The sequence below is a fragment of the Filicampus tigris genome, chromosome 6 (genome assembly GCF_054856515.1).
Source record: "Filicampus tigris isolate MCC_2025a chromosome 6, RoL_Ftig_1.0, whole genome shotgun sequence".
Lineage (NCBI taxonomy): Eukaryota > Metazoa > Chordata > Actinopteri > Syngnathiformes > Syngnathidae > Filicampus > Filicampus tigris.
The window spans coordinates 10,545,001-10,566,324 of NC_141222.1; the positions used below are offsets into that span (position 1 = coordinate 10,545,001).

General features: G+C 40.9%; 4 protein-coding genes across 4 annotated transcripts in view; 2 read left to right on the forward strand and 2 right to left on the reverse strand.

The window, feature by feature from the left end:
• The window catches only part of knop1 (lysine-rich nucleolar protein 1), a 7,365-nt gene extending 5,117 nt beyond the window's left edge, over positions 1-2,248 (forward strand). Inside the window, exons 6-7 of the mRNA XM_086034344.1 lie at positions 348-416; positions 1,050-2,248. Of these exons, the coding sequence (XP_085890470.1) occupies positions 348-416; positions 1,050-1,358 (378 nt within the window). The 3' untranslated portion in view covers positions 1,359-2,248. The remainder of the gene's footprint in view (positions 1-347; positions 417-1,049) is intronic.
• An 8-nt stretch (positions 2,249-2,256) lies between these two features.
• On the reverse strand, positions 2,257-7,608 carry exosc1 (exosome component 1). The gene is made up of 8 exons (XM_086034346.1): positions 7,447-7,608; positions 6,356-6,471; positions 6,108-6,182; positions 4,400-4,488; positions 4,272-4,305; positions 4,127-4,177; positions 3,888-3,972; positions 2,257-2,978 (listed from the first exon to the last, which is right to left on the reverse strand). The coding sequence occupies exons 1-8, from the start codon at positions 7,472-7,474 to the stop codon at positions 2,872-2,874; spliced, it is 585 nt and encodes a 194-aa protein (XP_085890472.1). The 5' UTR covers positions 7,475-7,608; the 3' UTR covers positions 2,257-2,871.
• A 2,356-nt stretch (positions 7,609-9,964) lies between these two features.
• LOC147145741 (phosphoglycerate mutase 1-like) lies at positions 9,965-13,824 on the reverse strand. Its single transcript, XM_086033693.1, has 4 exons — positions 13,407-13,824; positions 11,885-12,159; positions 10,953-11,133; positions 9,965-10,529 (listed from the first exon to the last, which is right to left on the reverse strand). The coding sequence occupies exons 1-4, from the start codon at positions 13,777-13,779 to the stop codon at positions 10,360-10,362; spliced, it is 999 nt and encodes a 332-aa protein (XP_085889819.1). The 5' UTR covers positions 13,780-13,824; the 3' UTR covers positions 9,965-10,359.
• Positions 13,825-14,460: 636 nt separating this feature from the next.
• pi4k2a (phosphatidylinositol 4-kinase type 2 alpha) lies at positions 14,461-20,031 on the forward strand. Its single transcript, XM_086033692.1, has 9 exons — positions 14,461-14,964; positions 17,303-17,503; positions 17,583-17,714; positions 17,809-17,966; positions 18,058-18,115; positions 18,223-18,322; positions 18,459-18,592; positions 18,672-18,731; positions 18,852-20,031. The coding sequence occupies exons 1-9, from the start codon at positions 14,626-14,628 to the stop codon at positions 19,011-19,013; spliced, it is 1,344 nt and encodes a 447-aa protein (XP_085889818.1). The 5' UTR covers positions 14,461-14,625; the 3' UTR covers positions 19,014-20,031.
• The last annotated feature ends 1,293 nt before the right edge of the window (positions 20,032-21,324 follow it).

A 21,324-nucleotide genomic window follows, 5' to 3' on the forward strand; every position in this document is an offset into this window, starting at 1 on the left:
TTTAAAAAAAAAAAAAAAAAATATACGGCACTTGGTTACTGCTATTTGAGTTTGAAGCGAGGTGTTTACACATGGGGGCAGGAGCCACGGTTTGAGTCCCGCTGTGGGCAAGATTATTGAATATTAGGCAAGGCCAATATTTGGAATTGCACACCACACAGGAAATTAGATCAGCATTTAAGGGCGCAAACAGTGCGTACATCTCTTGAGCTGAGGGATTGGGGGCGTGGCAGAACCAGTATCTCTCCAAAAACCTGCTGTCATTTTCATATTTTTCATGTTCAATGTTTGCTGATTCTGTCTACTCCTTTCCATGTTTGTTGATGTAGTGTTTCTCTCTCTCACAGGAACGACGACAGGCTTTACAGATGGAGGTCGACAAGGCCTCGCACCCTCAAAAAGTGGACGAACCTTCAGTTAGTGATACTTTTTTCTTTGGACTTTAAAGTTCTTTGAGTGCAATTTCCATCAAATGAGAAGAAAAAAATACAGAATCTATTTCAAGTTACTGTATCATCTTACAGCAGTAGTCATATTTAGCTATGGATTTGAGTGTATAAAAAAGATAACCGTTAAAGCGGAAGTCAACTCAAACATGTTTTTTTTTCAAATTCCATTAGTTGAAACACAGCATTCTGAGATTCTGAGGAATTTTGCGTTTGTGGGATATAAATTAAGCAGCAAAATGCACTCGTTTCTCTCTGGGGGCGGCCATTTTGTCTTCTGTCGACCGAAAATATACACCAATCACGGCTGACCTGTTTTCTGAATCTGAACCGTGATTGGTCGTTGTGAGCAGTTGTGAGGCCATTTTCAGTCGACAGAAGACAAAATGGCCGTCCCGAGAGATGGCTAAAAACAAGTGGATTAACACTTATTCCACAAACGCAATATTTATCAGAATGCCCTGTTTCAACTAGTGGGCTTGCATGGAACATATTCTTGAAAAAAAATATGTTTGGGTTGACTTCCGCTTTAATGTTCTCAGGCAAGTGCATTCATGTGTGTCGCGTTCTAATAATTGCTTCTCACAATCTCATCTCTTTCAGGGGTTTGGTCAGTGGAGCACCGCCCAGTTTGAAAGCTCTCAGCAGCAGCAGAAGTTCCTCAGGTTGATGGGCGGCTTCAAGAAGGACTTGCAGCCAGCTGCCACCGCATGCGCACCAAAGCCAAATATGGCACTCGGCAAGGACTCGCAGGAGCTTTTGCAGCAAGGACTCATGGGAGACTTTGAGCGTGCCCACTCACGCCAAATAGACTTCAACAGCAGAGGAGCAGGACTTGGGTTTAGTGAATCGCCCAAAAAGAAATTTTTTATTGATGTCAACAAATGTCGATCTGTCCGCTTTGACGACTGAGCAGTAGTATGTCTCAAAAAGTTGGAGTTTGCAGTTTTCAAGATGTTAGCAAGATTTGCATGTTGCCTTACTTCACTTCTCGCATTTCTGACCAAAACCACACCACTCACTTAATATGATGCATCAGGCATGCTGTCTGCGTAGGAGACCACCATTACGTTTACTCATGATTTGTTTCAGGGGCTGATTCCTTCTTTTTAACCCTTTTTTTTTTTTTTGCTAACTGAAGATAAATAATCTGCCCAAGAAACAAAAACAAGCATGAGGCTCATACTGTGTGCCATAGAGTTTGCGTGGTATGAGTGCATGTTGCACTGACTGGCACAACACTTTCAACAGAAAATTTGAATCTTTTTGTGTCCCCAAACATGTTTTTGACATGGATTTTATCCCCCCCCCCAGCACATCAGGTTTTTGAGATATTTTTTCTTACCTAGAAAAGCTTCCTCAATAGTGATTTTTTTTTTACCATGCGTTGTAACTTTTTTGGGGTAATTTGTAGCTATGAAGTTTTAGGAAAAAAATTCATGTTGCTGAATCTAACCCGTAATTTGATAAATAATGTAATTACTAAATGCATGACTATATTACATATATTTGTCCTGGAGTAAAAACAAGGGCAGATTCAGTGTAAAAAAACCATAAAAAAAAAGGTTTTTACATCTCTGATTACATTTTAGTAAAAAAAAAAAATGTTGACTGAAGTAATTATTAAAATACAATTAGTGGCATAATATGGAGCCAGATTATTTTTCAAAAAATCATTGTAATGATAGTCTACTGTCAGGTCATTCAGTATGACTTTTTAAACTGCAAACTCCAGCTTTAATATTGTTTTAAGTGTAGTCTTTCAGTTGCACAAAGCTCTTCCTGCAAATAAACAATTGTTACACAAAGCTTTGTATGATCTTTTTTATTGTGAAGGTACATTCAACAGGTATAAAAAAGGCTAAGCTTAAGGATAACATTTTCATTTTATTTCATTCTTGCAAACTTCAGTAAGCTAGAAGTGTTCATTAAAAACATCTTTTCTGCTTGTTTGTTGTAGGCTCATAATGTGCTGGGAAAACAAAAAATTTAACTGTGAAATTGACACATATGGAATCGATGGTGTGTGTGGTGGGGAAAATGAGCACCAAAAAAAATGGAAACTGAATCGTGCAATGGGCCCTTTTTAAAGTACAACCTCATTGAGATGCTCTTGAATGCAATTCAGACTACAAGATGAGCCTTAAGTGTGTTATTGGTGCAAGTCAACTGCTGGGGGAAAAAAAGAGCAGTGTGTGTTTTCATTGTGTCCAACTGTACTGCAATTGACTCTAAAGTAGCCAATCAGATATTCGGACAAAATGTACAGACAAAAACACTGTTTGCCAAAGCAAAACTTAAAAAGTGTCCAAAGCACGTCATCCAGTCGAATACATCCTAACATGTCGGCAGACCGCTGAGTCAGCCAGGGATTGGGTGGGGGAAGCTGTGTGTTCCTCGTGAAGACAATCAAGTCTCAAGTTTGTCACGCCTGCAGATACTCCGGCTGGACCCTTGCCACTTTGCGAAACTCTTTGCCATGCGTCAGTGGACACTGCATCTCGCACCAGCTGGTCGGAACCATCTGTGCGCCTGGTGTAGGGGGGGGAAACATGACAAGAGTGATTGATCTAGACTAGGCAATGCTATATAGTTTGGCCTCGAAGTATCGAGACAATTTTACAGCATTTACTAAGCGTTTTCTGCAAGATTATCACAATTTTGAGAGGCTCAGTTATTTGAACAAATACAATCCAAAAAATCTTGGAACAAAAATCCATCGCAGCCACTGCCTGCCCGAAGTTGACATCACCTAATTCTGAGATTCCTTCCTGGAAATGCTTTGCCAGACTATCAACTTGTTGCTTCATCGCAATGGTCACATGGAATAGACAGCCAAGTAGGACATTTTGAAGCTGATGGAGCAACTCGTCAACTCGTTCAGTTGAGTGTTTACAAACCTTTACTCAGCCTCAGCTCCTATTTTTTACATGAGAAAAATCTAATCGGCACACCACCTAACAAAAACATCCCAAAACGTATACACTCAAATAATTCATGATCGTCTAAATTTACTCACAAATGAACTTACTCAGTATGAAATCTTGGCCTGTTTAGTTGAACAGAGTTGTGAGACTCGGAAGGAAGCCATGATGATGTCTTTTGTTCCATGAATGCAACAGGTGGGCATTTTCATTATCACGTGTGGCCTCTCATATTTAAAATTAAAAAAAAATATATATATATATATATATATATATATATATATATTTATTAAAAATCTTTTGCTATGTATCGGGCTTCAAGTAGCTAAATAGATTAGCCCAAGTAGTACAACCAGTATGATGTAATTCTACACCGCTGCACTACAACCACAAAAACTAAACTACCCATTTTCCGAATCGCTGAATAACTAAACTATGGAAACAAACTTTTTAACTGGATGTATGTGCAACTTTTTTGTCTTAGGAAGATGCTGCAGACATGTTTCATAGCGTTTACCTGCTTCACTGTGGGCCACCACCACCCCGAGTTCATTCTCGGCTGTAGTCAGCAGGTAGTTGGACTGCACATCACCCAGGGAAATCTGTCACAGTCCAGGTCAAGAATGCCACAACATGGCAGAACAATGTTTAACCAGATCAGTAATACTACATTCATGTGAATACTGCTACTGTATCTAAAGCCTCTAGACTTAAAGAATACTGTACGTGATATGTTAAAACGCAAACAAAGCATACCACTTTCGCCAGGACAATGTCACCAGGTCTAAAACATTTGTACGTCTCCACCTGCAGAGGAGACGAGGCAAAAACAGACCGTCTTAAATTAAATTGGGAAATACACAGAAGCTGTGCAAAGCTACTCGCTGTCTTTTCAACTAACCTTGTCTTTCTCTGTTGCCCGGACATCTTCTTTTCTGAGGGTTCAGAGAGGAGTCGTAGTTTTGCATTATACGATGACTGACGAGGCAATAATAAATTATTATCCTTTGAAGTGCACTTTAGATGTACCTGATAGTTCCTCTGAAGCGGTCTTTCAGTGGTGTGGAGCCAACATAAAGTATGTGGACCTTGGCAAACCTGGGATTTATACTAGTGACCTGGTCAATCAAAGAGTAAGACCATGTCAGTCCTTACAGGGAAAGTCAACCCAAACATATTTTTTTCATGTGTAAGCCCACTGGTTGAAACACAAGGCATTGTGATAAATATTGCGTTTGTGGAATTTGAGTTATGCCATTCCACCTGGCAGTTTTACCTGAACGAAAGGTGCACCAAAGTAAATTTGATGCTGTACTTGAACCATTTTGAGTATCGGCATAGTTTTGGTCTCCTTTTGAAGCTAACACTTTGAAATTATGGAAGTTTGAATACATAAAAGAAGGCCGACCCACGGCCTTCTATGTATTCAAACTTCCATAATTTAGTGCCAGTAGCACTTAAAAAAGATTCTGACAGTTGAGGAGAAAAATTCAAAGTGTTATTTTCAAAAAGAGACCAAAACTATGCCGATACTCAAAATGGTTCAAGTACAGCATCAAATTTACTTTGGTGCACCTTTCGTTCAGGTAAAACTGCCAGGTGGAATGGCAAAGGGCCACACAGTAAAATTCACCCGTTTTTATCCGTCTCAGGAGGCGGCCATTTTGTCACTTCTGTCGACTGATGATGACATTACAGTTGCTCAGGACTCAGGTAACGACCAATCACGGCTGACCTGTTTTCTGAAGCTGAGCCGTTACTGGTCGTTACCTGAGCCCTGAGCAGTTGTGATGTCATTTTCAGTTGACAGAAGTGACAAAATGGCCGCCCCCTCAGATGGCTAAAAAGGGGTGGATTTTGCTGCTTGACTCATATTCCACAAACGCAATATTAATCAGAAGGCCGTGTTTCAACTAGTGGGCCTGCTGGGAACAAAAATGTGTATGGGTTGATTTCCTCTTTAAAGTAGAAGTCAACCCCCCCAAAAATCTTTCCAAGAATATGTTCTAAAAGAGCCCACTATGGACTAGTGGGCTCTTTTAGAACATGGCATTCTGATTTGTGGAATATGAGTTAAGCAGTAAAAATCTGTTTTGATCCATCTCAGGGCCGGCCATTTTGCTACTTGCTGTTGACTGAAAATGACATCACAGTTGCTCAGGGCTCAGGTAACGACCAATCATGACTCATCTACAGAAAACAGGTGAGCCGTGATTGGTCGTTACCTGAGCCCCGACCAACTGTGATGTCATTTTCAGTCGACGGAAGTGACAAAATGGCCACCCCTTGAGTTGGTAAAAATGGCTGGATTTTGCTGCTAATTGTATTTCCTGGTGGAAACCAGGGGCGGAGCCACCCAGATTGATATTCATGATAAAAAACTATATGTTTTCAATTTTTTAGTAAATTATTATTAAATTATTTTAAAATGTGTGTTTTGTTGTGTTTTTTTATTTTATTGAATATTAAGAATAGCATAATTGTGGTTGTCGAAGGAAGATCTGAATTTCATATTATTCAGTTTGTCATTTTATTTAAATATATGATGTGTCAGGACAGGAGGATTGTGCTCAGTGAGAAAAATATTCATGCCCACCCTGATTTTTCCAGGCCCACCCATTAGCCACGTTCTGGCTCTGCCACTGGTGGAAAACACCAATTATTTTGTGCTCCCATTATAACAATATGACAAATGACAACATTAAACAAACAGCAGTAACGGGTCACATTTAATTACCTTACAAGTGACAATTGCACCAACATCTGGCAGTAGTTGGGTTTCTGTTTCTCTCACCACAGAGATGACTGGTAACTAGAAGACAAGAAACAAAACACATTTTTGTAGAAATACTTCATCCGTTACATTCTTTTGATTCCATTTGTTGTTAAACAGCCTGAAGACATGTGACTCGAACAATGCCGTGACACACGTCTGAGTGCTTTGGCAGCTTCGTCCGGCTGCATGCGAGCCATCACACCTCTCACCTCCTCGCCCTCGTTCTTCTTGAGCACGTAGCCTGCGAGTGAGGAGTAAATGTAGCCATGCCGCAGGTACACGCCTGTGCCAGGACTACAGTCTTCTACACTGCAAAGTTTATCACCTCAACACAAAGGAAGACAAACACTCTTATTGATGAGGCTGTAAAAAAAATGGTACATGAACTGGCAACGCTAGATGAATAACAAAGCTGTATCACTACTGGTGTGAAATTCTCACTACTCATGCTGCAGTCAAACATTACAGATGTTGAACTGAATTCGAATTACCAGACAAAAAAAACTTGAGAATTGATACTTAAAATTGAGCACCCTGGATCGGAATATCGATATTTTGGTATCGATCCGCCCATCCATACAAACGGCTTCCCAAGTGATATTTCCTTTCTAGATCTGAATCCTACTATATGTCATATGCTAATAAGTTTGGGTTTGTTTGAGTGTGGGGGTTGTGTGTGTGCGACACTAGAAACTACTACTACTATTGCCTAAAACACAAAAAGGGGGGTTGACAACAATCACGCTGGCATTCACTAATACATTATCGGGGGACTGACAACAGTCGCGAAACCTACCTACAGTCTTGACCATAAAGTTTTCTTTTTTTTTTTTTTTAAATATACAATTTCTCGCTGAACCCAACCAATAATTTCAAACAAGCCAGAAAGGAATGCTGTTATCCTGCCTGGGGCGATGGGCAGGGCTGCTGCTGACTAAACCTGCCGTGGAAAGTAAAAGTCAACAATCCACAACCTAAGAAGTAAGACTGAATTCTCCTACGTTTAACGTAAAATAACGTAACAACGATGCAATAAATACTTGGAAAACAGACTTCAATGAGTACCAAAGAACGTACTACAAACCCAAACTAATCTGCCCACGCGTGTTAGCTGCAAGTATTATTTAGCATGCTTAGCTCTTCAAGCAATGGTTTGAGGTTTTCCAGGAAATAGTACCTTAAACAAACAGTCTGGGGAAGACTCCAGACCAATGAAGCTATAGCAAATATTCCCGCACACAGGTTATCCCGATCAACTTGGAGCTACACGGGTAAACGTCAAAAACAGTCAGCAACTCACCAGGAACACACAGCTTCATGGGTGACATGTTTGCGAGAACTGTAGACGAGGCGATTGGTTGTGACGAAGGTTGAGGCCGATCCTGATTGGTCAGTTACACCAGGAAAACGTGACCCATAGAGAGCAGCGCTACTAGAAAGAGCCTTGGCTGGTTGACGGCATGCTGCCCTAATAGCCATTTTGAACCGGGACTTAGAGGTAACTATGTTAGGCTCCAATAAATTAATCATAACTGGTCTAATTCTTTTCCGATTTTGACACGGTTGGTTTGTTAGAAACATCAGAGTTTTATGATACCAGACATGTGGGTAATTTTATAATCGGGACTTTCATCAATCATATCATATGTTAGCTCTCAACTCATCTTATCGATCAAATAGAATTGTTCATTGTTCAATTATATGCTATACTGTGCCGTATGGTACTTCTGTATTTATTATAGGGTATTTTATCATACGCTTAGCAAGTTATTGAAAATTATAATTAGAATTATTATAATTATAATAATAACACGTAAACAAGAGCAACCGTCATTTAGACATCATTTATATTTCATATATATGATATCAATGTTTGATAAATGTGAGTAATGCATGTAACTGGTGTTTATGTTACAACTTTTTATTTTCTTACAAGTAAATATTTTTGTTCAAAGATTTTCAACGCACTCTTGATTTTTTTTTTTTTTTTTTTGGTACTGTAGCGAAGCAGCGATGTTTCCAACAAAACAAATCGCATGATAAATCGCTTCAAAATTCAGCGAGTTATGATTTCTTTTGAAGTGTGCTCTTCGAATCTGAAGAGAAATTAATGAAGTGGAGGGGCGGGACCATTTCAGGATTCCCGGTTCAAGATGGCGGACACTCTGGAGAAATGATCCGGCCAATCGGTGCGGTAGGTATTGTTGTCGGTGCGCAGACCACTTCTAAAAAATTAAATTGCAAATCATTTAATGTTCATTTTACACAAAATTATTATGTTTTACATCGTTACATTCATAACATTATGGATTAAGTCATTTTTACCTGCCATTTTCAGAAAACACACAAAAAAATGAACCAATATGCTATATTCGTTAAAGCAACACATTGTCATGTCAGTTTTTGTTGATTATGGCGGCGCAAAGTGGACAAAAGCGGTAGTGTTTGGACAAAGGTCAACCACATTTCCCATGCGCACCAGCGCGTAGTGTCGTGAAATCCTGAGCTCTCGCTGGCCTGCAAGTTGGCCTGAATTACATTTCTATTTCCAGTGGCTGTGTGAAAGATGAATAGCGATGAGATAATCTAATTTTGTTTAAACAATACTTTTGTTTTGGGGCTTCTGCCATGACACCAGTAATGGCGTGTAGACGTTCGAATCGACTTCATACTTATTGCGAAAGGAGGAAGTGAGTATGCCGTAAAGCAATTCAGGACATTTGTATTTTTTTGTGTGCCAGGGTTGCTTCCATCCATCCACCTCAAAGTTGCTTAGTGCCAGTAAAAATGGTACAGACGCCCCCAGGGCACAACTAAAGTCCCATTCAACTACTTGTAAGTCAATGTTTCATCAAAAGAGTTGTAATTTTTTTTTTATTAAAGTCGATTTCCTGCCCAGTGCTGCTTTAATGTTAATATTAATAATTTTTCAAGCTCTGTTCAACTGAGGATGTAGGCGGTTTTAGCATAGGTGGCCAGTATCTTGAAGAGATGTCAATATATAGCGTATAGAATAACTAGGTAAATAAAACACTTCAAAATATTGTCTCAAAAAGCATCACCAACCTTTTTGAAAATGAGAGCTACTCCTTGGCTACTGATTAATGCGAAATCAATCACCGGTACAGCGTTGAGTCTGGATTTCCAGGCTAACCAGTTTGAGGCATACTTCTGACATAACAAATTTGATCAAATTTTCTTTGCTGAATTTCATTTAGAATTTGGTTGAATTTAAATCACGAATCATATTAATAAATGTGAAGACACTGATCATGTTATTTTCGCGCCATAATTATTAACAATTAAAAAGGTAGGAAAGATAAGTATCACTATGCAACACTTTATTCCTGTAAATATATTCCTCTGCAAGTGTTTACATTTTTAAATGATCACTTGTACAACATTGCACAACAAGGAAATTCTTAGAATGGTCCATCACTGGTGAGCTATATTTTTAGAACAGGCCTGCAGACCCTGATCTATACGAATATGATGATTATTACAACTATTGATGATTGATTATTTATTTATTTTAGCAATAGCCATTTCACATGACAGCTATCGATACTTCCATCCATTGTCCAATCCGCTTATCCTCTTGTAATGTTCAATTATAAATTCTCTCTGTTATCCATCAGTACATTTATAAAAAGAGAACGGAAATAAAAGGAAGTGTTGGGTATCTTTCGAAGTATTTCTCATCAGGAAAATAATTTACATTTAAAAATAACCCATCAGAACCTAGAAGTGAAACTGGCACTTCTTGTTAGGTTTTATGATAGACAGACATGGTGGAAAAAAAAGTACAAACACTGAAAACGATTTTAAACACGTAATAGCTCATCGCATTTATTATTTTCTGTGTCACAGCAAGAAACAAGTGCAAAGTAAATCAACTTGGTCTTTCAACAACAGTGTTAATATTGTCATATTGTAGGACAACCAAAGTTATAGCCAAGGTCCAAGATAAACATTTTGTTCAGTACATACATATATCACAATATCAATTCTCTAAAACTTTATATGACCAAAAATATAGATGATTCAGTTCAAACCTCTAAGTAGTACTGAGTTACACGTGGTATACGGTGTTTGCATGTGTGTGGTATGTGATGGTGACAACACTAACTGTCTTATTGTCTAGGTTTCTTTTTGTTTTTTTGTTAACTGAACAGCACAGCATTGAGGTAAACCCCAATCGCTGGAGTGGAGTTTATTTTTTTGCTTTACCCTGAGCTGCCACAGCAGCCATGGCTTTCTGTACAGTCTCTTCATCTCCCAGAAACTGCATGGGTCCCATGGGCTTCAGATTTTTGTCCAACTCGTACACAACGGGAATACCTGTCGGAAGGTTCAGCTCCATGATGGCCTCCTCAGACATACCTGTGATATGATAATAAACAGAGCTTACAACTATAGTAGCATCATTTGTTATTGAACTGACCAACGCAGCTCAAGGTACAACAGCCTTACTCAACCCTCTGTCTGTGACAAACGTCCAAGCGTAATGGGCCATTTATTTAGCTGTTCTTGAGTATCAACATAAGCACAAGAGTCAGTTGTACAGAGCAAGTTACCCTTGTGGTCACTCTACTTGCACCAGTTTGCAACAAGTTGCTGAATAAGCGCAAAAGAGCAACATCGCCATTCAGACATATTTCAGCCAAAAATATAATTGCACTGAGTACGTCTAAACCGAGCTAAAGCAGAGAAGTGTGCAACAGTGGAAAAACAAATTCTTTTAGGTAACCTAAATTAATTTGTGAATGAGGTCTTTGTCTCCACAAAGCGCTCAGACATCCTTACCCTCAAGGTGCTTGACAATGCCACGGAGACTGTTGCCATGGGCAGCAATCAGCACCCGCTTCCCTTCTTTGATCTGTGGAGCAATCTCATCATTCCAAAACGGAAGAGCCCTAGCAATGGTGTCCTTCAGGCTTTCACAAGTTGGAAGCTGGTCCTCTGTCAGATCAGCATAACGTCGGTCCTACAACAGAGGTCATACTTGGATGCAGTTTATTACTTTACAGTCATAAGGCGAAAAGTGCTGTTTTAATAATACATAATTACTTGTTTACATTCTTGTCTATTAGCTTCTCTTTAACTTAAAATTGTGTGTGCAAATTACTGTTCATGGATTGTTCTATGAACTCCATGTTGAAATGTTAACTATTCCCATTTCAAAATCAAATCAGCACACATTAAGGCATTTGGCTCTATATGTAGCTCTGCTCTACTCATGCGCACACACTCATCAAACGCAACATAATGCCTATGATGCGGTCTTCAAGTTGAAGGCGAGCAACCTGATCATTGAAAAAGGCAATGCTTAGAGTCAATGAATCGATGATTCAACATTGGAGGAAGCAGCGTGACAAAGACTCTCAGTATGCTTGGTTCTGTGCTACATTGTGCTGTTTTCACTTGGGTTCATGCCCTACAGACTAGTGAGGATATCAGTTTTTATTTTTTCTTGAATATGCATGTGTAAAATGTTCGGCTTATGTATGGAAAAAAGTCTATTTCAAACATTTTATGTGGTAGGTGACCGAATTTACCGACCGAAGTAGTATTAGACAGAATTTTACAGTATTTTATGTCATGCCAGACACTGGCAGTGACATCATGCAAAAAGCTAAGTCGGAGTATTAGCGTATCTTCTGTTACGGCTCTAATGTGGCTGTTTTTCAGGATCTCTTTGCAAAAGAGGCTAATTAAATGGTCTCTTGCGGAGTAACCTTGCTTATGGTCTGATAGAAGTCATGGCCCTCATCCATGGGTGGGGGAGGGATGTCAAAAGAGCGCCTCCAAATCTTGACTTGGGCCTCTCCATGTTTAGCTGCTGTTTCAGCCTTGTTCAGGCCAGTCAGACCACCGTAGTGGCGCTCATTGAGGCGCCATGTTCTGTGCACTGGCAGCCACATCTGGTCGATGCTGTCCAGAACAAACCACAGAGTGCGGACGGCCCTCTTAAGAACAGAGGTGTAACAAATATCAAACTCATAGCCAGCATCTGAGGAGAGATAGACACAAAGACAACATTGGGTTTTAGTTCATTTAGCTCCTGCACAAAGATGTGTACATTTGCTTTTGGAAATACAGTGCCAAATATTCTGCTAGTGCAAATGTCATACATCGGGTCAATAATCAAGACCCATGCTCTCTACTAAAGGCTCTTTGCAAAGCTGTTTAACCCCATGCATCGTTCTCCATTGATCTGAATTTTTAATAAGACAGTATTATTTTGTGCTATGTGATATTTTTTGGATGATTAAACATTACAATGGGTCACAATGAACCATGAACATTGTGGAGAAACGAACATAGCAGGAGGGCTACAGCGAAACAATTGAATTCAGTTTGATTCAGTGGGATTACAATTCGGTTCAATATGTAATTTTACAATATGAGTGAACTTGTCCGTAGGCTACTGTAAATGTGGTATTTGCTTCCAAGATATATCTTACCAATAAAAAAAAACGATTCGATATGTATACTAGTGAGATATTTTAAAGTGCATGGAGCGATTTGACTGAATGCACTTGCATCTTTTAAATCAAAACCAATTTTCTGATTCAAAATCATTTTTGTTACACCTCTAACACACTGTTACACAGTATATATCGTATACACCAGCAAGTGTGAAATTATGTAGAGTACATACCATGATGCAAAACCTTACATTGATTTATCAAAACTGCAAATGCCTGGTGATCGGTTCACGGTGTGCCCAGCCTCTCGCCCATAGTCAGCTGAGATAGGATCCAGCACACCTGTGACACGAGTGAGGATATGCTCTACAGAGAATGGATGAATGACCATCCATCCATCCATCATCCGAACTGCTTATTTTCACTTATCCCAGCTGTCTTTGCGCAGTAGGCAGGGTACACCCTAAACTGGTTGCCAGCCAATTGCAGTGGAGGATTCTTGATTTATCAAATCGGGGAGGAAAAAAAAAATCAAAGATTGCAAAGCATGATTCCTATAATGAGAGCCAACATACTTATTGATTACTCTTTTTAAGTTGTACTGTTAAACTCAATTCAATTAAATAGTTACTTCTTTCCGTAAAATTGCAAGAAATGCAAACATTTACTGTCATAGTCAACCATCCATCCATTGTATACCACTGTCTTCTAAGGCTCCGGGCTCACAACCTGTTTCCCTCATCCCGCCCAGTTGCATAAGAACAGGTTTACGGCGGTCTAATCCAATGAGCGACAGAATGGCCGATTAGGCCGTGTGACATGACTGTACCTTTCAAGGCCTGTCCTCCTCTCTTGGCCTCCTGCTCCCCCGTCTCGCTCAAATCCGCGTCGAACCATCCGCAGAAGCGATTTTCCTGGTTCCAGCAGCTCTCTCCGTGGCGGATCAGCACCAGTTTGTACGCAGCCATCCTTATGCCGATGTCCTCTGTGCTGTATTTCCGGAAACTCAAGTGACTCCTCTTGAAACTCTGCAGCAGCGAGTACAGCTTTATCTTGTAGTGGCTGCAACCGCGCAGATGATGAATTTGCTTATTGAAGTTCCAAGAGAGGCTTGTTGACGTATCTTGCCTGAATTGCACCGCTCTCGCCGGGGTTATATGTTTTCGTCGTTGTCTTCCTGACTGTCGGCTGTGACCAATCATAAAGCGAGCTGTGTTGGTAGAGGAGGAGGAGGCAGCAGGAGTATGGTGGGAGGATGCGCACAGTCGCACGTCCACACGTCCATAGGAGAGAATACTAAAGAGTTTGCGAGTTGTACAACTACTTTGTATACTGTACATAATACTTGGTTTAAAAAAAAAACTGGATGCTCTGAATATTCTCAGCAGCACAAACGATCGGTGTTCTGAAATTGAAAATAAAAAAAACACATTTATTTATTGTCTTTTTTGTTTGTTAAAAAGTGTGACGTTTACTGCAAAGTGCGGTAATATGACCAAATGCACCCTGTGATTTTGTGCGCGCTCACTGGTAAGCCAATGTGTGTTGCCCAAGATGACAAAACTAAAATGAAATACATTAATTTTCACTGTTTTATGGACGTCCAAGTAATTAACAACATTGCAGCAAACACCAAAATCATTATTCATTTGAACCTTAATGTTTTACGAAGCGCACATACTTTTGCGACACATATTTCTCACATTTTTATCGAAAGCGTTTTCATTTTGGCGTTAATTAACGACTAACTGGTACGCTCTCACGTGTCTTCCGTGGGCGGTCAGACTCTATCCAATCAGACAGATGGAGTAGATGAGTGACAAGAAGATGTAATCGCTGATTGGTAGACTATCAAAACACTCAACAGGTTCCGCCTTTTCCCGGAAGCTCACAGTCATCTGATTTTCTTTCTGCTTTTCCGGCTTCCTGCTTAGCTATCTCACATTCCAAGCAACCAAACAACGGTGCTGCTTTATTCCTCAATCCTTTTTGCCTTTTCCGACTTCTTCTCCGTACAACGAACTACAATAACTTCTGAGTCTAGAATTATGGACGAGACGAGTCCGCTTGTCTCTCCGCTACGTGACTCAAATGATTTCAGCTACGGTCCCCCAGAGCCCGCCAGCCCGCGGGGCGCCTTTGGAGGCACTCCGGGCACGGTGGTGCGCATCCCCGCTGGCAGTCCAAGTCGCAGCCGGGAGAGACAGCCGCTTCTGGACCGGGACCGTGGGACCTCACCACGGGAGCCGCACCGGAACGAATTCCCGGAGGATCCTGAGTTCAGAGAGATCATCCGCAAGGCCGAGCGAGCCATTGAGGAGGGGATCTACCCGGAGAGGATCTACCAAGGATCCAGTGGCAGCTATTTTGTCAAAGACTCACACGGGGTAAGAAGGAAGAACAGCCAAGTCACAGCTTCTCGTTGGAAAGCTAAGGAAGTGTTATGAGGACTTTATTGCACGTGATTAATTCTTCTTGGAGTCCCTTTCCCTACCATATAATGCCATGACAAATACACCACCAAACAACCCATTTAAGATACTATCAGTCAGATAATGGAATATATTAATACATGTTGTCGTGTACCGTTACAATAATTTGTTGTAATATGCGAATTGTAAGTAATTGGCAAAGTCATTGAGACATTTACTTCATTGAATGGAGTTACTTCGGATGTTCGTGGGATAATGAATGAATAATATAAAGAACAATGGCATGCTAGTAATTTCACCAAAGTTATCACGTTGTTACCATATTGTCTTGTTGGAATCCTGCGGTGTTTTTCCGAGCAAAGAACAAAGTCCCATGTATTATTGTGTTTTGCTGCACCACCTCTCATCGCTTGACTTGGCCAGTAACTGGTTTGGGCCAATGGTGACATTTTCCCCTCATGCCGACACTAAGAAATTGTGCTTCTTTTTGCCAATCTTACAAATTCAGTGGCGATATCCTTTGATCAGCTCCGCTGCAGCTGACAAGTAAAAGTGCCGCACAACCCAGTTGTTACATTCCTCCATACACTGTACAGTATATGTATCTGAGATAAATCCCCAGTGTGTACTGTTTACTATTACTTGGTTTCCTATCCAAGACATGATATGTTAGGTCAAGTGGGACTTCTCTTAGCTTTTTATGGTTTGGACACAGTAACAAATCCGGAACACTGAATGTGTGGGATTTTTATCCCTCAATCCCAGCACATGCACGGTGTCTTTACTCCGTCGCCAAAGTACTTAGTAGTCATGTGCCTGCTCTCTTGCATGTAATTCTGCTGTGGCCAAATTTGATGTTTCGACAGTTGGTTACACCAGTGCTTCCTACCAGGGAGAGAGCATCCAGGGTGCTGTGGAAAACTATCCAATTTCACATACAGTGACAGGCAAAGCAAATACATTCACTTTGCTCTTAGATGGCAGAAGGTATAATAATCCTGTGCCAGTCATACACCAGATTAAGTCATGGCCTTCTACAAGTACTTTATATCAGCATGGTACGGTTGAACACGCCCGCATTTCACATAAAGTTTGTGAGCAAATTGAGGCAAGATCAACGTTATTTTCAGTATTCAAACTTTTTATGACATTTTAGTTTGGTGGTGTGCCATGTGATTCTTCAAAGGTAAAATGAGTGTCTTGGCTCAATAAAGGTTGGGGAACACGGGCCATCATCGTTATACTGTACATCATCATACAGCAGGTCAATGAATTCACCATCAGATTTTCTGTCATTCCAGCTAAGGAACAAATAAGATAGCCGTCATCAGCAACGTATGTGCCCAAAATAGCAACAATTGAACGCATTCTAAAACTCTTAACATTAGCGGTTGCCTCAAATTCACTATGCTAGCAGAGCCTAGTGACTAATGGTAAATTACTGGCGCAATATTGTATCATCTCCAGTTACGTAAATACTGGTCAAGCATAACATCAATTCCCCTTCTCCACCATCAAAAAACAGGACATAACCCATGTCTCCATGTCTGCATGAGTCATCTTACTTCACATAACTTTCAGTGTATGTAGCTCTCTGTGATCTTGTATGTACTCTAGGGATGTAACGATTAATTGAAAATCGACTAAACATAATCAATTTGAATCGAAACGAATCAAACTCGGACATCTCAGCACTCGCAAACCCCATACAGCAACACCTAACAAAAGACAACATACCTAGGTCATTAGAATACACAAATTTAGATTGCTAAAAAATGTCTTTACATTTTTTTCCGTTCCAGATGCATACCGCATTCTGAATGTGTAGATCAAATTATGCGCTTGCGCCAAACATCAGTGCATATTGCGTTTGTGGATGGCTGCAGCACCACACTAGCGCCCAGAGACACGCATGGTAGTGATTTTTTTAAAATCGAATCGAAAATCAGGAACTGAAAATCTAATGGAAGTGGGGCTTCAGTGAATCGTTACATCCCTAGTGTACTCCCTTTTGTTGAGGCCGGCCCTCCTTTTGTGTAAGATTTGTTACGCTCGCTTGATGCCATGTTAGATGGCGGTCTCAAGTATTTGTAACTTTAAATTATTATATTTCCTGGAAATTTCAGTTGAATTTCAAATTGGGCGACCAATGGGCACATTTTAAAATAGATGTTCCGGGCTATCTGGTATATTAAGCACAGCGCATAAATGAATTAACTATTCAATTTGAAATATCGTCCTTAAGAATGTGGCTTCTATATTTATTTTTTTCTTTTCCCATGTCCCTTAACAGAAGATCATCGGCGTGTTCAAACCTAAGAATGAAGAGCCCTATGGCCAGCTTAACCCCAAATGGACTAAGTGGCTCCAGAAACTGTGCTGCCCGTGCTGTTTTGGTCGCGACTGTTTAGTTCTCAACCAGGGCTACCTCTCAGAGGCCGGCGCCAGCCTGGTGGATCAGAAACTGGAGCTCAATATCGTTCCAAGGACCAAGGTAGACATGAGTACACATCTGCAATAAAAGTGACCGGAGTCAGAGCTAGTTTCACTGCTAATCGGTGTGGCCGTTCTAGGTGGTATACTTGGCGAGTGAAACGTTCAACTACAGCGCGATAGACAGGGTTAAGTCTCGAGGTAAAAGACTTGCCTTGGAGAAGGTACCAAAAGTGGGTCAACGCTTCCACAGGATCGGACTGCCTCCAAAAGTAAGCTAGTGCATTGCTTATTCGTGTTTTTTTTTCTCCTTGATGTGAGTGAACCATGAGGAACTGTTGAGGGACTTTGTTGATATTCCTCCAGGTTGGCTCCTTCCAGCTCTTTGTGGATGGATACAAGGATGCAGACTTTTGGCTTCGCAGGTTCGAAGCCGAACCTCTGCCGGAGAACACCAACCGTCAGCTTCAGCTGCAGTTCGAACGCCTCGTAGTCCTCGATTACATCATCAGGAACACAGGCATGTCGTCAAGTCACCTCGCTCAGCATGTGTCCATGCGCTCATGGTGGCCGTTATCACAAGATTAGCCTTTTCTTTTGTTCCATCCTAGACAGGGGCAATGACAACTGGCTTCTCAAATATGACTGCCCTATGGACGCCGTGGGCAACCGGGTGAGAAGCCCACACGCGGTCCTCCATCTGAAATGTTTTTAAATGTGTACATTTGTAATTCCTGCGTTTTCTGTCAAATTGAATTGCTTCCCACACCGTGGCTACAGGACACAGACTGGGTTGTTGTGAAGGATCCAGTAATCAAGCTGGCAGCCATAGACAACGGTCTAGCCTTCCCTCTCAAACATCCTGACTCCTGGAGAGCATGTAAGATTACATCACGGCCTCTATAAAATTCCTCTTTCCAGTGGGGCCTGTTTGTTTCATTTTGCTGGTTTTATTTGATCAATTCAAGGTTTGTTGCCTGACTAATATCGTTGACACTGCTTTGTTTCATATCTAGATCCTTTCTACTGGGCGTGGCTCTCCCAAGCTAAAGTTCCTTTCTCCCAGGAAATCCGAGAACTAGTCCTACCAAAACTCTCCGACCCAAATTTTATCAAAGATCTCGAAGAGGACCTCTATGAACTATTCAAGGTACTTCATAAGCATGGCTTGATCATGCGACACTTGCGCTTACGTAGTTATATTTTACACTGTCCATGTTGTCCCACAGAAAGACCCTGGCTTTGACAGAGGACAATTTCACAAGCAGGTCGCTGTCATGAGGGGGCAGGTCAGTTGTCAGCGTTGTGTTGTAGCAGCATCACCAAAGGCTGGATGGCACTTTTACACACATCTACTTTTTCTATTGACATTTTCTATGACCTTGATTTTTCATTTGCACCCCTTAAAGATTCTGAACCTGTGCCAAGCTCTAAAGGATGACAAAACACCCCTGCAGTTGGTCCAGATGCCTCCAGTGATTGTGGAAACTGCCAGAGCCCCCCAGAGAGCCAATAGTGAGTCGTACACGCAGAGTTTCCAGAGTAGAAGACCTTTCTTCACCTGGTGGTAGGGAGCATGCAGTGGGAGCACGAACAGCAGGAAGCGGGAGAAGAGAGGACATGTTTGTCTCCTGGAAATGGATTCAGTTCACCACCGTCCCCTCCTTTCCAAGTGGACACTGCGATTGCAAAAAGTGAGCGAGTGTGTTGGCTAGGGAGGTGAGGCAATAAGGGGAAGAATTTCACACCGGACCTTCCTTGTTTGCCTTGGTGCCTTGTTTGGATGTGAAGACGTTTGAAATCTTCCCTCTCGCAAAGGGACGTCAGGCTGTTCTGTTGGACTCCCCAAGGCACACGTATGATCGCCCACATGTGCATGCCAATCAGTCCAAAACAAAAGTTGTCTAACTGAATATGGGATATGTCTCGTCCCACATTGATTTTTTTTTTTTTTTTCTTTGTGCCGCTCTGCCTTTTAACATTCACCTGCATCTTCACCACTCCCACACTGTTGAATGGACCGCACTGGCATGGCCTATTGTAAACCAACAGAAGTGCTTGTTTGGGTTAAACCCCGAAAGTTGAGGGAATGGACACCCTGCGCACGAGTCAACACGATGAGCACGAAATGTGAAGTGGTTTCACAGCTTGGATTCTCACTCCAGTTGGAAACGGATTCTCACTCCAGTTGACATGAGGTTGTTGAAGTCGTGGGGGGGGGGGGTGACGACGTTGAGCCGAGGTATGCGTGCTTAGAGAAGGCGTTTGTTCACGCACATAATTACTAGCCTAATTATTCTGCTTTCACCAATGAATCAGTTGACCACTGAAGAAGATATAGAATTACCCGGTCTGCAACTGCCAAAAGTGAGGAGACGGCGTTGTTGAGTTTTTGGCTTCTGCTAATGGTTTCATTAGCTCGATTTTTATTTTTATTTTTATTTTTTTTTTCTTCCTACCTGTCAGGTGGAGCTGCATAAAGTAACTTCCTGCTGTACAGAACAGACATGAAATGTATTGTGACAATGCACTGTATAATTTGTATGTAATATTTAATAACAGATTATAATAAAACAAATCTTCCATTCATACAGGTAGTTTGTGCGTTAATCAGCATATTATAAAACCACACAACCACACTTCACCAGCACGCAACTTGAAAGACGTGTTTCACGGTGTTGCGTTATACACTCACTCGCAACTTAATGAAGCACTCAATGCGATGAGATACAAAACAAGAGTTGTGTCTGAAATTCTGCCTTTAAAGCGATAAACCTGTCAGAAAAAAATATAATTTACATAGCCACATTTCAGGTTTCAAACATAACGATATAAAATTGGATTGTTTTGTGAAAATCAACACCAAGTGGGACACAATCATGAAGTTATTTTTTGGAGAACCACTATTTGCTGCAATTACAGCAGAAGTCCTTTGGGGTATGTCTCTCTCAGTTTTGAAGTACATACGCATACCGTAGATAAAGTAGAGTCGCACATACTTGCGGTTTGGCACCTGCAGTCACAATTTTTTTCAGTGGATGTCAATTAGATGTGGATTTTCGCTATTTGCATGCTGTCCCGGTCCTCATCCCCCGTGAATAGTTGGGGTCCACTTTCTTTGTATATCTGTAGTTGTCTGCGTGTCATATAATTTTTATCTTCTGTTAGATTTAATGATTTTTAAAGGTGTGTGTTCATATAAACTGACATTATTATTGGATTTTGGAACTTCACGGTATCGTTGAACAACCTTTATAACAGAATAGGTGGTGTGCATATTCTGAAAACATAACATCCACATGTATTAGTCATTCAGTTTCATTTGTCATCATTAAGATTGCTTTGTTATAACTGCCTGAAGTTTTGTTCTTGTGGTTTTGTTATGCCGTGTTGCATCACTTCTAGCAGGAGGCAGATGCTCTTGTTCTGACACTAATGATCCAATACTGTACTGCAGTTTCTTTCTAGCACCATGCAGGCCCAGCTGGCGATTTGCTCAAGAGCTAAATATGCAGAACATAGACTAAAACTACTGTGGTTTATGATCAAACAATAGTTGAGATGATCCTGTTGATTAACCTACAGTAGTTTGGGTATCACAGCATCTGGGGGTGACTGTGAGTAGAAAGTAAAAATCGAGAGACTGCAGCCTAGTTAGCAGACAGGTTCAAAAGTTTAATGAGAGGATGCATCTGTAATGCTAGAAATACTTCAAAGTACATTACATGTACTTAGTAACAACACATCCCATGGTAGTGAAATTGTATGTATCACAAGCATTAAGGCATACTAATAATATATGCTGAGGTAACAAAAATGAACCCAAATAGCCCACATGAAAGGGTTTACTCACAGAGAGGATGTAAGGTGATTAGGGTCAAT